Source organism: Varanus komodoensis, unplaced genomic scaffold (genome assembly GCF_004798865.1).
Source record: "Varanus komodoensis strain SLA01 unplaced genomic scaffold, ASM479886v1 scaffold126, whole genome shotgun sequence".
Classification (NCBI taxonomy): Eukaryota; Metazoa; Chordata; class Lepidosauria; order Squamata; family Varanidae; genus Varanus; species Varanus komodoensis.
This window is the reverse complement of record NW_025335363.1, coordinates 528,054-543,440: the sequence shown is the minus strand read 5'-3', so window position 1 is coordinate 543,440 and position 15,387 is coordinate 528,054. Positions and strand designations below refer to the sequence as shown.

The window sequence follows — 15,387 nt, the reverse complement described above, 5'->3', positions numbered from 1 at the left end:
CTAGAGGAAGTGCTTGCAAATGTAGGCATTTCGTTTCTTACATGGAACATCATTCCATTGTTTAAAAGCTAAAATGCAACAGAGAAGGCAAATATTAGCTCACTGTAGATACTTTTTTCATAATCATACATTCCAAAGTGACTCTGTATGGCTTGAAAAATCTCTTAGGGATCTCAAGTTTCATTGATTCAAAAGAGAAGCTTCTTGTCCTTGTGATTTTATTTGTTTCTGTTCCTCTTCTATTAGTATTAGTATTATTTTAATCTTTGGCAGAGAGAAAACAGAAGCATATTTTCGGGTTCAGAAATAAGAAGCCAAGTAAAAAAAACACACACACGACCAGATCGATTCAATTTCTGATTCATTTTCAGATTCTTACAGCAAGAACTTTCAGTTCCCTAACCACCAGCCAACTCATTAGGAACACTGAAATATCGCCACCATCATGAATGCCAAGAGTGCTTTTTTAGCAGTCACCATACTTAGAAAAATGCTATGTGAGGTGCAATAATTTTAATAAATTAATTGATGCAGATTAGTTGTCAGCTTCAGGATCACACAGTCATTGAGCCCAAGTCTAAGAACCAAAATAAGTATTGCTTTAAAGCATGGGTCCTCAAACTATGGCCCGTGGGACGGATCCAGCTTGTCATGCCCTTTCATCCAGCCCACACCACCGCACGGGCTGGAAGCAGGGGCTTGCTCACTCGGAGATGGTTTTGGACTCATTGGGAGATCTCCCAGGGAGTTCAAAACCATCTCCGAGAGAGCAAGCTGCCGCTGTCGCCCACCTCCCCCGCACACACGTGTTCACCGGTGGCTTGCTCACTTGGAGATGGTTTTGAACTCGCTGGTGGATCTCCAAGCAAGCGAGTCGCTGCTGTGCGCACCCAATGCCACCTCGCACACACCCGACAACGCCTCACCGGCCCACTACCCAGGCACCTCCACCTCGATGGTCCGCGCATGTAGCCACCGACTTTCAACTGGCCCCCTATTGAAAAAGTTTGAGGACCCCTGCTTTAAAGCCATACTTAGCAGTTATGTATTTCTTTTGTGTTTAATTTACAGTAGATTCAACCTTAATATAGAGTTAAGCCTTTCCATTCACCCACTTTGAGCTCAATCAGAATGAGACCCCTTGTGTCCACTCTAGAGTAAAAATGAAAGCAAGGCATAGCTAGCAATCATGTCTTTCTTTCTTTTTCAATCTCAAGTAGATCCAAAGTAATGTCGGTTTGGCCACCCAAACAATATAACCACTATACCTGACTGCCTTTCACAGTTCAACTTGGAGGTGGTCCTTACAGCTGAACAAGTGTCTTACTTTTGGTCTGGCACATAGAGAAACCAACTACTAGTAGTGTCTGCATCCTTTCTCAGACCCTGAAAATAGCTTGCTTACCTGTGGATTGTCTCAGCTCTACACAGTATTCCATGTTGCCCAAGTTGTTTGGCTCTCCTGGCATCCAGGACTTGTAATTGTAGGGTGATTCATCAGCCCACCTCCATTTTCTGGTCTGCAGAGACAGGACATAACAGATCATGTGAATAAAGGGTAGTATCCAGTGGCAGTCCAATGTAGAGTAGTAACCCATGCGGTGAATTATGGTTCCTGGGCAAGGGAATCTCCAAAATTCAGGAAGAAAGATCTTCCTCAAGTGGAACTCTTCCTCTCTTTTTTTCCAACAGAACATTTATTTTCATGGAAGGCAGATCCAACCTAACTTAAATCCCAATGAACTTAAATCCCATTCATTTCATTCAGTCTATCCCATCTAGGGACAACATTGGATAATACCTAAGAAAAAGATGACTCGGAGACAGAAGCAGATAAATATCCTCAGGATATTTTCAGTACAAAGATGAAGTGGAGAGAAGTTGAATGACAGAGATCAGTCTCAGGTTGTGATAGAGATGGTCAAGGAGACCTCCCAAAAAATGAATCAAGTGATGGCACATGGGTTTGTGATGGGGGATACTGAGACAAGGCTGGATTAGTATATCTGAGGATAACCAGAAATGGAGCAAGAGAAAAAGATTTACCAGACGGCTATCATGAAGCCCAATCCAAACATCACTTCTTGTTTTCTGGTAAGTGAAGATGAATTCAGCCACCAGAAGAGTCTCTGCCCTGGTGAGGACAGAGGCAAGATGGGCTCCACGTCCATAGCTCTGGCACTCAATCTAGTGAAGGAGAAGAACAAAGATGTTGGCTCATTATCAGCTTCCAACAGGGGGATGAGTGCTGAGCTAAAGTGTTCCAAATTTCAACTTATTGGTGAACGCAAACAGTTTGAACTCTGGTCTGGAATTCTAATCCAAGGGATACTTTCAAGAAATGTAAGCTTGTACAATGAATTGGAAAGTGTCGTTGCTTTGTTTACTGCTGCATTTCTTTTCTTAAAAGATCTAAAGTTAGTTCCAACCTAGTTGTGACATAAGGGTACAATTCCTAGTGAGCTTTTCATTACGCTTACTAGTATTATATTGCAAAAAGAACTAGTATTATATTGCAAAAAGAACTAGTATTATATTGCAAAAAGAATGAGGAGGGGATGGTTTGACACAGCGGAGCAGCCACGGCCTGTGTGTTCCATAAAAAGCAGCCATGAAAGAACAATTAGAGTCAGAAAAACAACGCACAGTGAAGGACTAAACTGTCATGGACCAGGTCCAAATTTCCTCACTACTGATGCAGTTGCTTTCTGAAAAGAGAAGCTAGCAGGGTTGGATCCAGATACACACTAGATCAAGTGTACTGATAGACATCACAGTTCTTCCTTCTCAGGGTAGCCCCACCCACCTTGTCTCCTGAAACTGAGTCAGGAGACCATGCTGAATGGTGTGAATTACACTGCCTGGGCAAGGGGATTCCCAAATTTCAGGTAAAGGGATATTTACAAGGAGAGCCCTTCCTCTTTTACTCCAACAGAACATCCCTTCCTCTCATGGAAAGAGGGTCCTGGATTGTACTCAATGTATCTAGCTTGACTTTCAACAGAAATATTAAAAGATTCTCCATCGAAGACTATATAATTGACATTTTGAGGAGAAGACAATGGCCCATATTATTATCCCATCAAACTCCCCAACATTCTCTTCCTTTCACAAGGGTTCGTTTAACCTGGAGATGTCAAACGTCACATTGCACTTGGATTGGGGAGAACAGCTTCTTACCTCAGCCTCATGCCATGTCACCTTAGTATCAAAATATGCATAGCAGTTGCCCTGGTTTTGAAGCCATTCCCTGGCGCAGGTGTCAGCCTCAGCTGTTTGCAGAGAGGGGAATAAGAAGGGGGGGGAAAGGGGAACAAAGTAATGACAAAGCTGTCTTTAATGGTCTCTATTAAATCTTAAACCAGTAAAGCCGGCACTGCAATAAAGACTGAGCCTTATTCATGCAGGTTCCTTAATTAGCTGTGTATCGTGTAGAGAACTATGAAGAGACGCACCTTCTAGGAAAAGATCAGAGATCAAGATACCCAAAAGGCAAAGGCTCAAGGAGGTGAGAAATCTCATCTTCTGCTTGACCTTTGAAGGGAAAGAAAAGCAGTCATGCATAAGAATACACCAACTGAAATCAATGAGGCCAAGCTACTTAGGACTAACTTGAGTCCCAACTGACTTGTTCTAAGGAGGATGAATTTGGATCCATACCAGTCAAGTTAAAGGCACACCAAGTGATTTCCACACACCCACTGTGTAGAGGAAAGAAACTGAAGCTGCACTTTCACCTGACTTTTGTGTCTGTAATGCTTCTCACCCTGCCACCCCCCTCCCCAGGCACAGAGGTTTACAAGTATCCTGTGCAGGATGGGAGAAGCAGAGTGCCTGTCCTTTCACTAGGTGGGCCATTAGCACATCTGGTAGAAGAGTTTCCAGATGAGGGAAAGGAAGTTGGAGAGGCCTCAACTTCCTGGCACCTGCATTGTCTTCCACACCTCAGAGCTGGGAATCTGAAATATCCTATGGCCCCTCAGACACCATCTTGGGGGTCACAGAACTTCCCCTTAACCATTCTAATTCTGCTTGTTCTGTTCATTTCTGCTCTTTTGCTCGAACTTTGGAGAACTGGGCCACACTGGGAAAGCAGAAAGGTGCTGATTCAAGCAGCAGGTTGATTTAACCTGAGCAACTTCTGCTACGGGAACTTCAAGTCTTTCCTCTTGCAAGGAATGTTAGCAATATTTCCTTGGAGGGGTGAGCTGTGTGCTGGTTTTGGATATACTGTAAGGAATAGTCCTTTCTGCATTTCATTTTTAATCAGATCGATCGCAGCAAGAAGGCGAATACACATGATGGTCCATCAACGGAAACAGACCTGACCTGACAGAGTTCCATGCAATCCTAGCTCTGAAAAGTGTGCAACATACATGATTGTTATGTAAAAACATAACACATGAAGTGTGTAAAGACTCCAAAACCCCTAAATCCTTTGCTTTTGTACTTGCTAATCAATTCATCACTGGCCAAATTTTCCACAGATCTGTCAATTAAGATTTTGCCACCCTACTTTAAGTAGAGCTGGAGGTGTGAATTTCTCATGTGAATTTGCTAATTTGATATTTTCAAAGAACCAGGCTATGAGAACCAAACTTTAGTGGTCCATCAACATTTGCACTTCTCCAAATTCTTTGGAATCTTCAAAAACAGCATAGAAAAGTAGGTTTACTTGGGGGAAAATGTTCAACAATGGATTATATTAGAAAAATTGTCTGCAAAAATGCATGCATTCTGAAAAATGTGCACAAAACTGTTTGTGCATTTTCTGGTGAACTTCCAAAATTCTGAGTTTGGGATGAATCAAACTTAGGACTGAAGAAATGTTTAAGGTTAAATATGAACTGAACTCAAGATTGGAAAAAGAAGAAATGAGTAGAAAGATGAAGAAACTGATATGTCCTACTTTATAGCCATGTAGAACTATCAAACTGCTTAATAAGACTTTCATCACATTGCTTTATCTTAACACTTGGTTTATGATCAGGGTTGCAAACTATTGTTCCCTATAACACATCCAGCTAAGTTTTCCCTAAGTCCTTCATTGTAAGCCCTTGTTCATCACTTTCTCTCTCTCTTTCTCTCAAAGCCTTTCAAGCCATTTTACCGTGCACACTCCACAACTTTCAAGAACCTTCCACCCAAGATGTACGACTCCTCACCTCAGCTACAGACCTTGTGCTGCTTGTCTCCTGGGTGGATAGACGTGATGGATGGCTGTATCTGGAGCTTCTCTGATGGCCTCTTGCTTTCTGCGTGACACTATATAGACCCGGAGGAGCTGTGGTGCAATTCAAAATGCTTCAAGGAAATCCTGGTCCACTGCTTCCAGTTTTGCATAATCTAGGGCCAAACTGGAAGAAGGCAGCTTCTATCACAAGCCATCAGCACTGTAGAAATGGCATCTCAATCTGCTCTTTATTTAGGCAGAGAAAGAGGTACTGGGGGGAAACTGCACTGTATCCTTCAGAAAGAGGCACTGAGGGGCAATGAATATCCATCATGAAGATACTGGAACCATGGATTCATCCCATTGACCTTAAATTCCACGTAGTGACAGTCTAGCCTCACAGATCTCCGCTCTCCCCAAAAATCTACCATTCTTGGTGAGATGCTTGATTTGTCCCCCTCTCTAAGTTTTGATGTCCATTGCACAAACAATGAGTAAACGCAGCTCTTCACATTCATCCTTTGTTCCCCATCCTTCCCCAAATATTGCATTTCATTGTATGGAAACTCCACCAGGAAGGGATGTGTCTATTCATGCAGTCAGGTTAAGGAGTCACACGGCAACTACACAATGCCCTCTCTCTTGTCGTCAGATTCCCCAGCTGATGGAGGGAAGAAAGATAGAGGAAAGGGCAAGGAAAGAAATTATTTCCCTGCCCAGTGTGGCCACCAAAACTGTTTACACCTAGCCCCCACACCACTGTGGGTCCCATGGCTTTAAGCTGATTTCAGCCTAGAGCAAAATGGTTGGTAACCAGTCCAATGTAAGATTCTTAGGAACTGGGACCATCTCTCTGCTTAGTTTTCCATCAGATTGCAAGCTGCAAGAAGACTCCCTTTCAGCTAGAAGTGCAAGATGTGACCTGGAAGGATGGACACCTCTGATTTACAGCCTGGGAATGGGAGAACCACGTCAGAGGAAAGCATCAAAGGGGAGACCTTCTCAGAAGTGTCATCCTGAGTATGACACCAACTGAAAGGGGCAGAGCCAAGATGCTCCTCCAGACAGTTGGAAATGGTACAACCCAGAGGAACAAATCGGGGGGTTTTCTAATGTGCAGCTGGGCAGCTTCCAATTGTGCAGTGGAAGCTAAATTTTTGTGCTTCTGGGAATAGGAACTTTCAGCTTGTTATTGCTTTTCATTAGAACAATTCTAGAAGGTGCTCCCACATGAGCATGGCGGTTGGGACTGCACAGGATTCTTGAACAATTGAAACAATGGTTGGAATTAGCCCAGAAACAGGGTGGCCACATAATCTGCCTGTTGGGAGAAGAAAGCTTCCATTTACATAAATTAGCGACTTGCTTGTTTGATCTCTAAAACACCTGCAGAACATTTATTTTTGCCTCATTTGTAAAGGAGATCACATTTTTGAAATGATTCCATGTGTTGACAATTGCAACACCCTAAAACACCCCAAAGGTAGTTGGCCAGAGGGAGGCCACAAAGTAAAAACACCACAGTTATACTAACTCAGAAGGGAGGGGGGATAAGAACAAAATGAACTTTGTGTAACCCACAGCTAACACACTAGCCTGACCTCGAATACAGTAATCAAAGGGACAGTACAAACTGGTTCCAGCCGCCATGAAAGTTGCAAATGTGCAGGGAGTAAGAACATGGCAAGGCTGTGTGAATCTCGAGCAGATAAGAAAAAGATATGGGAAATGTCTGGTCCTTGACAGAAGAAAGGACTCTTTCTCCAGCAGGGGAGGGGGTGCATACATTGATGTATCAATGCATTAGAAGTGTATTAGGTGACCTAATGGGTTACCTAGGGTATAAAATGCATGTACCGGGGTGCAACTTTCGAGAGACTGCTTTGGGCTGAATGTCCCCTTTTGTCTCCCTTTATTCTATAGTGCACTAGAATAAAGCTGGTTTTGGCTCTTAGTCTCATCTCGGGCTCCTTTTGACTCGGGTCTGGGGTTCACCCGGGTTTGCCCTAGCTGTTGACTGGCTGAGTTTGGTAACACATGCTTTCATTCTGCTATCTGCTTCTGAGAATGTTTCAGGAGAAATATTCTGCACGATTTGGATGGAGAAATCTTGATGTAGTAAGAACCCGCTTTTCATACCTTTGACCAGATTTCTTTCCTTCATGTTCCACTTCATTAACCTGGACAGGAGACTTCTTGATTTAGATCTCTGGGCATTACTCAGAGATCCAACTGAGCAAGCTTTATCAACTCCCACCCTTTCCTTTTGGCTCATCAACAGACTTAAGTTGTACTAAGAAATGTAAGCTCTTTGAGCCTCACATTTTCTTTGTGAAACTATGAAAGCAAAAGTTACTCCACCATACCAATTTTCAAGATCTTCTATTTGAAACTTCACTTCTCCTGCTGCGTGCAGGACATCCCAAATCTCTCGCAGAACCAGATGTTGTATGTCAACAGATTCCTGAGCATTTAAAGAGCAATCCATGGTGATGAGCCACATGCCAAAATAGTCATCATGGATAGCTCCTTAGAAGTTCCAACTAGAACCTGGAGTGGTTCCTTTACTCCACTGGCATGAGAGGCACCACCCATGTTTGGTGATCTTGAGACATACCTCAGGTCTTGGGATGCAATACTATTCTCTAGGTCATGGTGGGACGGATTTTCACATTGCAAATGGCCTCAGATGCAGCCCCCTTTAGATCAGGTTGAATGTTCACCAGTGTTTCTTATTTAATATTTGAAAAGGCAAGAATGCCTTGGACATTGGAAACTGGTTTGTTGCGACTAACTCAGGCAAGGGTTCTTTTCCGATGTTCCTCTTCTGGAACAATTGGGAAGTGAGACCCTTTGTCAATCTTCTGCAAATCACCCGGCCTTCTACCAACAGTCCCTCTATACCTTCTCCCACCTGGAAAGGGATGGCTTCACTACAGTGATACAAGCACTAGTAACTCCCAGCCTGGATTACTGCAATGGGTTTTATGTGGAGCTGCCTTTAAGCTGCTCCAAGAGCTGGAATTTCTGTGGAACCAGCCTCAAAGGATATTCTCAGCATGCAGTTCCGTTGCTGACGGAAGTGTACTGAACTCACTTGGTTATGGTGCCAGGCTTAATGTTCTGGCACTGGTTTACAAAGCCTAAATTACTTGGGACCAGGCTACCAAAGAGAGCACTGTCTCCCTTACCAAACTGCCCAGCCTAGAGATGTGTGAAGATTCCATTTTGGGGGGTGGGAATCCATCAGATTCCCTGGGCCAAACTTCCTGAAGCCCGGCCCACTTTCCTGTGGCTGTGAGTACAATTTCCTGGCAAGCATTTGCAAGGCACTTGATAGGCATCAAGCCCCACAAGGCCACTCTGCCAGTAGTGTGTGTGATCTGCACTACTTGTGCTGCACATGGCAAGGAAGAAGGAAGCCGGTTGCACAACCGGGCTTCTGCAACTGTTCGCAGACTCTCCCAAGATGGGGCTGAAGGCAAGAGGAAGTCCATGAACTCGAGAAGAACAGATGGGTCACAGCCCTACTGAAACCACTGGGGACATTTCTCCTGACCAGGTTCACTCCCCACAGACAGCGTGGAGGGGTTGGAGGGACCATTTGCACCCAGCTCTGGATCAGAACAACCTGAGGGTAAGGTGGCAAGCTAGAGTGATGGAGACACCCATGAGAAAAGTTTAATATCGTTCCACTGCCTGGGGCAAGGACATAAGCAATAGACAGGGTCACAGGCAAAGACAGAGAAGACAGAAGAGGAGAAAAGGGTCGACTGATGTGTCAGAAGTTCCAGGTTGGGTATAATAATGTTGCTACATTTTCTTCTTCCCAAGGAGTTGCATTTTGTGTGCAGCAATTGTCTTCACTCTTGTCTAGAGTTCATGTTTGCAGATGTAGGCTTTCAATTTCTTGCAAACAGCATCAATCCATCCCTTATATTCTGTAAGCAGAAAAAAAAGCCAGGCTTTGGTTTTAGCCTTTGTCTTTTCCGCATGCTGGTGGAATGCCTGCAGGCATGAGGGACAGTGGTCCATTTTTGGCATATTTGCTCCGGCCCTTCAGGGCAGTCAAGCCAGTCTAACTGCTGCAAATCTCACAGTTAAGACAAAAGCATGTCCAACAACCTGCCCAAACTAGCAACATCGTGGTTCATTTGCAGAGCACGTCCAAATTTGGATGGAAACTTTGAAATGCAAAACACAAACTCGAGTTCATGCCGTTGGGTACCTCCATCCCATTTTGTCAATTCTACTTGATTCCTCCAATCAGGTGCCCTTTGGATGTGTCGGCCTACAACTCCTAACATCCCCCTCCACCACAGCCAAGGGCCCTGCTGGCTGGGGGCAATAGGAATGGTAGTCCAACTCATCTGATGGGGAAGTTTGTGATGTGTTGCATCTTGATTAGCACGTGCAAATGCAAAGGTGCTTTATGCTAATCTTAAAGTTTGTACTCTAGCTGGCTGCCAATAATTCAAGCAGCTGTCTTTCTCAAGCCCAGATGAGGGCTTAAACCCAGGACCAGACCACTTCATTTACTTGTGCCACAATTATATTGATTCATATATGAGCATTTCCCCCCTTCTTTATCTTTTCCACCATACTTAATGAAACTGATATTTCTTATTGATGTGTGACTTTCTTCTGGAATCCCTTGTTGTCATTTTATCCTCCAGAGGAAAGGGGGTCCAGGGTGGGAGCAAAATGCTTTCCAGGATATCACAAAACATAGGGTGTCTTCACACCAGTTTGAGTTTGCAATTCAGTGGCTCTGGGAGGATGCAGTTTGCTGGTCCTAGGGGTGCTTGGCTTGATTGGCTTCCACCTCGTAGAGAAAGGAGAAAGATCCAACCTTGGAGGGTTGTTTTGTTTAAAATGCAGCCCACCTAAGCAACAGTGTTGCCATCACATGGCCAACCAGATGTGGGTTGTATAACAACTTCCCTGTTATAGGAAGAAAGGGTTTCCTAGCGAACAACCCCACAGTGGCAACAAACCTGTAGCCAGTCAGAGATCTGAAAAGGGGGCAACAACCTAAAGTAATGATCCCATGCCCTGAAAGCATCACTGGGGGAGGGGGACAGGATAACTTGGATTCCCAGCTCTGAAAAATGGCATTCTGACCTCAGCTCCAATCCCCCTCCTTGGCCCCTTGCAGCTTGTGCAGAAAAATCTTGCTGGCTGCTCTCTGAGCTCAGAAAAATGACCTCAAAGAGGGGCTACAAAGGATATTTGGCAGTCAGGGAGGGAAGGAGACAGGGTTGCTCAATCCAACCTCCTTCCCTCCCATTCTGAAATGGCTTCTCTACACAGCCCAAAGACTGCCTCCGCCAGCCCTCCCACTTGACAGTGGAGGAGCCTCGGGTTGGAGCTTGGAGGTCTCCACCTCCTGCTCCTTCGAATCAGTTGGGCCCTATATGCATGTTAGGGGGGAAGGCTGCACCTTTGCTGTATAACAGATCTTGGCTGTCAAAAAAAGGCTGAATAATCACCCACCGAAAGGGAGAGACCAGTCAATTTGTAATGTGTCTCAAGAACTCCCCAACTTCAATGGGCAAAGGCCACGTGCTCACCTGTCGAGGCCCTTAAAGCCACACAGTATTCAGAATTCCAAAGGTTGTTGGGCTCTCCATGCATCCAGTTCTTGTAGTTATACGTAGATTCATCAGACCACCTCCAGCGGCCATTCTGCAGTGACAGAGGAAATAAAAAGAGCCCTAAATCACACTGTGAAGGTTTTGTTTAGCCAGTATGGCTAACAGTTGCAAAGATCTATAATTCATAATAATATCTTTAAAACAAACATTTAATTGCATAGGATGAGGTTTCAGATTCAGGGGAACCTCCGACCAAACTGCTCTGATTTCAGAAACACCCAAATCAAAACATGGCTTCTCCAAGTGGTCTTAATCTGAATCTGCACCCTGCTGACACTTCGTTAGAGATTAGGGTTAAGAGAGATTCATTAGGGATTAGGATTAATCACACATCTAGCCAGCAAAGTGTCTGCAAAAGTATCCCACATTCTCCATTCGAGGAAAATGTCAAGGTGGGAGGAAGGGGGTCAAAAGTGTTCTTAGATTTGCAACTGACAGCTCCAACTTCTAATCTCAGCGAGTAGGTTTCTCAGTGTTCTCTCAGCTTGGAGATTTGGAGGAAGGACTTTTATAGCAGATGTACGATTTCACAGATACAGTCTAATTTTGTTAAACAGCAAAGAAATGTTAGTCCCTCGTTTGTTGGTTTCCTGCATCATGTTGGGAGTCAAATTCAGCCCCATGTTGAACTGGGCAGCATCCAAATCAAGCACTGTCAAAGCTGGATATTTTTGGAATCATCTTAGTAGGGTCCGTGCTGAATGTTGCGGTTGGTACACAACACAAATGAGTAAGTTCTGATTGGCACATTCATCTGGGCAATGCAGAATTTGCTGCAGAATTTGCAACAATAGAATTGCTCAAGCATTCCTAAATCGATGGTACCCAAAGCAAGGTTAGACTGATAGCTGCTTATGATTAGAGAGGCTCAGACTTACTTGGTGAGTGTCATGGAGTCCAATCCAGACATCCACCCCCTCTTCTTTCTTGTAGGTGGAGATATGCTTGGACACGATAAGAGTTTCTGGCCAAGTGAGGATGGACGTGAGGTGGGTCCCGCGGCCATAACTCTGACATTCAATCTGGGGAAGGGACAAAAACACAACAGGAGTTCTCACCAGGGACATGTGACTTGTGGTTCTCCAGATGTTTTGACCTTTCACCATATTGACCAAGATGGTGGGAGCTTTAGGCTGAAACATCTGCAGCCAGCCCTGGCCTTCAGCCTCCCATATCGCATTGACTACAACCTGTTCATGGAGGGATGAAAAGGATCATTTTGATCTGAACTTTACAAAGCCACACCTCCTGAATCTGCACATGAATGGGAATAAAATATTGCAGCCCTAACTGCACTTTCCCAAAGTTTACAAAATAGCTTGCAACTCAAAAAAATGTTATTTATTGTACATTTTCATTTAGGAAAAGTGCACACAAAATACAATATGAAAGGGTATAATTTGCTTGCAAAAAGTTCTTGGGTCTACATTTGGGAAACTACATGCAAAACTGTGCATTTTCCCCCAAATGTGTCTGAAAATACATCCCGTTTTTCTGCATACTTTTTCAGGGGAAAGGGCACCACTGTAAAGTGATACAAAGGCAAAAAGCAACAAAATCATTGTTGGGAAAATGAGATACTGAATGGGATCAAACTGGACAGATTTGTTCATCCCTTGCTTTACCTCTGCTTCATGCCAGGTCAGCTTCTTGTGAAAAAATCCATAGCAGTTGCCCTGGTATTGCAGCCATGCTCTTGGGCAAGGATCAGCTTCAGTGGCTTGTAGACATGGATACAAAATTCAGAGAAGTGAAATTTGAGGGAAAGCAAAGTTAGTACATAGTAGAGAATACTAGAAGAGTCTTTAATGCATTAGTAGGGTTCCCTCCCCGTTCCTACATCTACAAGAGATTTCCTAATCTCTTGGCATTGATCTTCTGTCCGAGAAGTTTCTACTGGTATGGAGCGAATACGCCACCTGCTGGTTTCCTGACTGTTCTGGAGCTTCTAAAGGCACAGGATCCCTGCCAGGAAAAAGATGCCAGCAACCCAAGTCATAGATTAAGGAGGTAACACCTAGGAGCTGCCTGGAAGGACAAGGGAAGGGGCCTGGTGTGGACACATCTATTTCAGCATTTCCTGTTTTGTGGGTATTGTTATTTCATGTGAAATCATTCATTCATTTACTGCACTGTGATATCACCCAATAGCCGAAATTTTCTGGGCAGTTTACAAAAACTGAAGCTTTGGGGGACTTGAAACAAAGTCCTGTGGGGAAAGGTTGAAAGACCAGGACATATTTAGCCTCGGGAAGGGAAGGGAAGGGAAGACTGATATAAGTACTTGAAGTGTTGTCACAAAGAGGAAGGCCAAGATCTCCTCTCAATCATCTCAGAGTGCAGGACATGGAATAACAGGCTCAAGTTACAGGAAGCCAGGCTGCAGCTAGTTATCAAGAAAAGTTTCCTGACTGTAACTGCAGTAAGACAAAGGAACCGATGACCTAGGGAGGTTTTGGGCTCTTCCACACTAGGGGCATTCAAGACGCAGCTGGGCAGCCATCTGAGAGGATTGGTTTAATTTGGAGTCCTGCACTGAGCAAGGGGTTGGACCCAGTGGCCTTTGACCCCTTCCAAGTCGACTATTATATAATTCTATGAAAGTACATAATAAAAACCATTTACAGAGAAACAGAGAGAGAGGGAGGGAGAGAGGGAGGGAGAGATATGAATGATCATAGAAACATAGAAACAGAGCGAGTCAGAAGGGGTCTCCCGGGCCATCTAGTCTGACCTCCAGCACCAGCTGGCTCCGCTCATGACATGCCCACCAGATGGATTCCTTCTCATGAAACCAAGTCTGGACAGAGGGACTCACCTGTCAGGAAGAAGCCGAGCAGCCACAGGCTAGTGCAGGTCAACGGCCCCATTTTCTCCCCTTTGTCATCTAAGGAGAGATCCGGAAACATCCCTGTATGAAAAGATGGGCAGGCTGCCAGGGCCGCTTGGGAAGCCTGGCTTTTGACATGTCACGCTCATTAGTCACTGGGGCTTCTAGGACTCTGGGAGTGAGAAGGATGGAGGCTTTGGGCGCCCGTTCTCCAGGACTGCTGGCTGGGCCTCAGAAGAATCAGGCTCAGAATGCAAAGCAGTAGCGTGGGGAGCCTAGGACTGAGGTCCTGCAGGGACACCGAGGTGAGAGAAGCGGAGGCGCCTGTGTCAAGATGAGACTCCCCAGGTGGGCAGGCTGTCCCTGGAATAACCAGGGTGTAGAGCGAGTGGGAATGGACCCAGAGCAGGGGAGTTTCTCCCACACAGACCAGGCGGGCTGTGTACAAATTCCGTGGGTATTTTAAATGTACGTTCACCAAAAATATGCGGTTCTAAATGGAAGTTCTCTCACGCACACATAAAATACAAATTTTAATGCTGAGCACTGTGTCAGAGACATTCAGAAAACAGAAATGCTGATGGATAATCAAGTCCTTCCTCATAGGTCAGTCTGGAAGATCAAGATCAGTTCGGTCTGTGTTAGAATGCCTGCAAACCTAGCAGATTTTTTTGCTTGGGCATCTGTTACAACAGGTAGGAAGGTGGTTCTTATTCCCTCTTGGGGAAAAGGAGGCTGAAAAGTGTTTAGAGAAAAGTGTCTACTCCTTCTCCTGTCCTTCATATCTCCAGCACCCTCTCCTTAACTTAAGTCCTGCTGTTGTCCTATCTAGTTGAATCTTTATCCTCACAACAGTTCTATAAAGGTAGCACCTTGGGAGAGTCAATGATTAGTCCTTAGTCATTTGAGAAGTTTTATGATCAAGAAGTTATCTGTACCCAATTTGTCCTGGTGAGAATTGCACTCTCATTTCTCTGATTCCTAGACTGTGCGGGCTTTACACTAGCACTCAGCTCTTTGAGTGCATTTTATCAGAATACAGATTTACACACACACAATAACACTCAACTTGCATGCTCCCTACAAATCCTAAGATAAGGTCCTGAAGCTCTCCAACCTCTACATTGCAGATCATCAAACAGAAGTATTGATATACTCACTCAGGTCTGTTTTTCTCTTTGACATGCGGCTACATTGTCCGTGTCCTGCTGAGGTCATCGCATGCTGAGCTGCTTTTACCTGGAACCTTGTCGAAAACTGGCTAAAACCTGGGGCAGTAAAGTCAAGGGACTACCTGATGGACGAGTTCCCTCATTGCACAAGGCAAAGGCAAGCTAACCCAGGGACATTTAAAACACACACATACATGCAGAGAGAGAGAGAGAGAGAGATGAATAGAGGGTTTGGAACAATCCATGCTGATTAAATTAAATGTTTAAAGGCATAAAAATGTTTAAGCATGAAACAAGCCCAGTCCAACTTCCTTTCAGCTCCATGCTCAGGCAAAACAGTGAAAGTTAGCTATTGGGATTGTACTTCCCTCCCTGATCAGACAGAAAATGTTGCGGGTGTCGACTGTCAACACAGCCAGGATCTGCTGGCATCATGGGTTTCCAGAGATAGCATTCCACCTGAGTGCTGCCTCCACCTTGGGCCTGAACAGCGAGGAACTGTTGGTAGAACCAAGAGCTCAGTCCATGTGAGCAGAGCTGCACTTTGCTTTGCAA

At 44.7% G+C, this 15,387-nt stretch overlaps 1 protein-coding gene across 1 annotated transcript; it reads right to left on the bottom strand.

Moving 5' to 3' along the window:
• LOC123019488 (C-type mannose receptor 2-like) lies at nucleotides 1–13,739 on the bottom strand. The gene is made up of 10 exons (XM_044422400.1): nucleotides 13,649–13,739; nucleotides 12,456–12,550; nucleotides 11,709–11,852; nucleotides 10,747–10,861; nucleotides 9,056–9,114; nucleotides 3,456–3,534; nucleotides 3,181–3,272; nucleotides 2,047–2,187; nucleotides 1,406–1,520; nucleotides 1–68 (listed from the first exon to the last, which is right to left on the bottom strand). Exons 1-10 carry the CDS (start codon nucleotides 13,737–13,739, stop codon nucleotides 1–3), a joined length of 999 nt encoding a protein of 332 aa, XP_044278335.1.
• Between the last annotated feature and the right edge of the window lie 1,648 nt (nucleotides 13,740–15,387).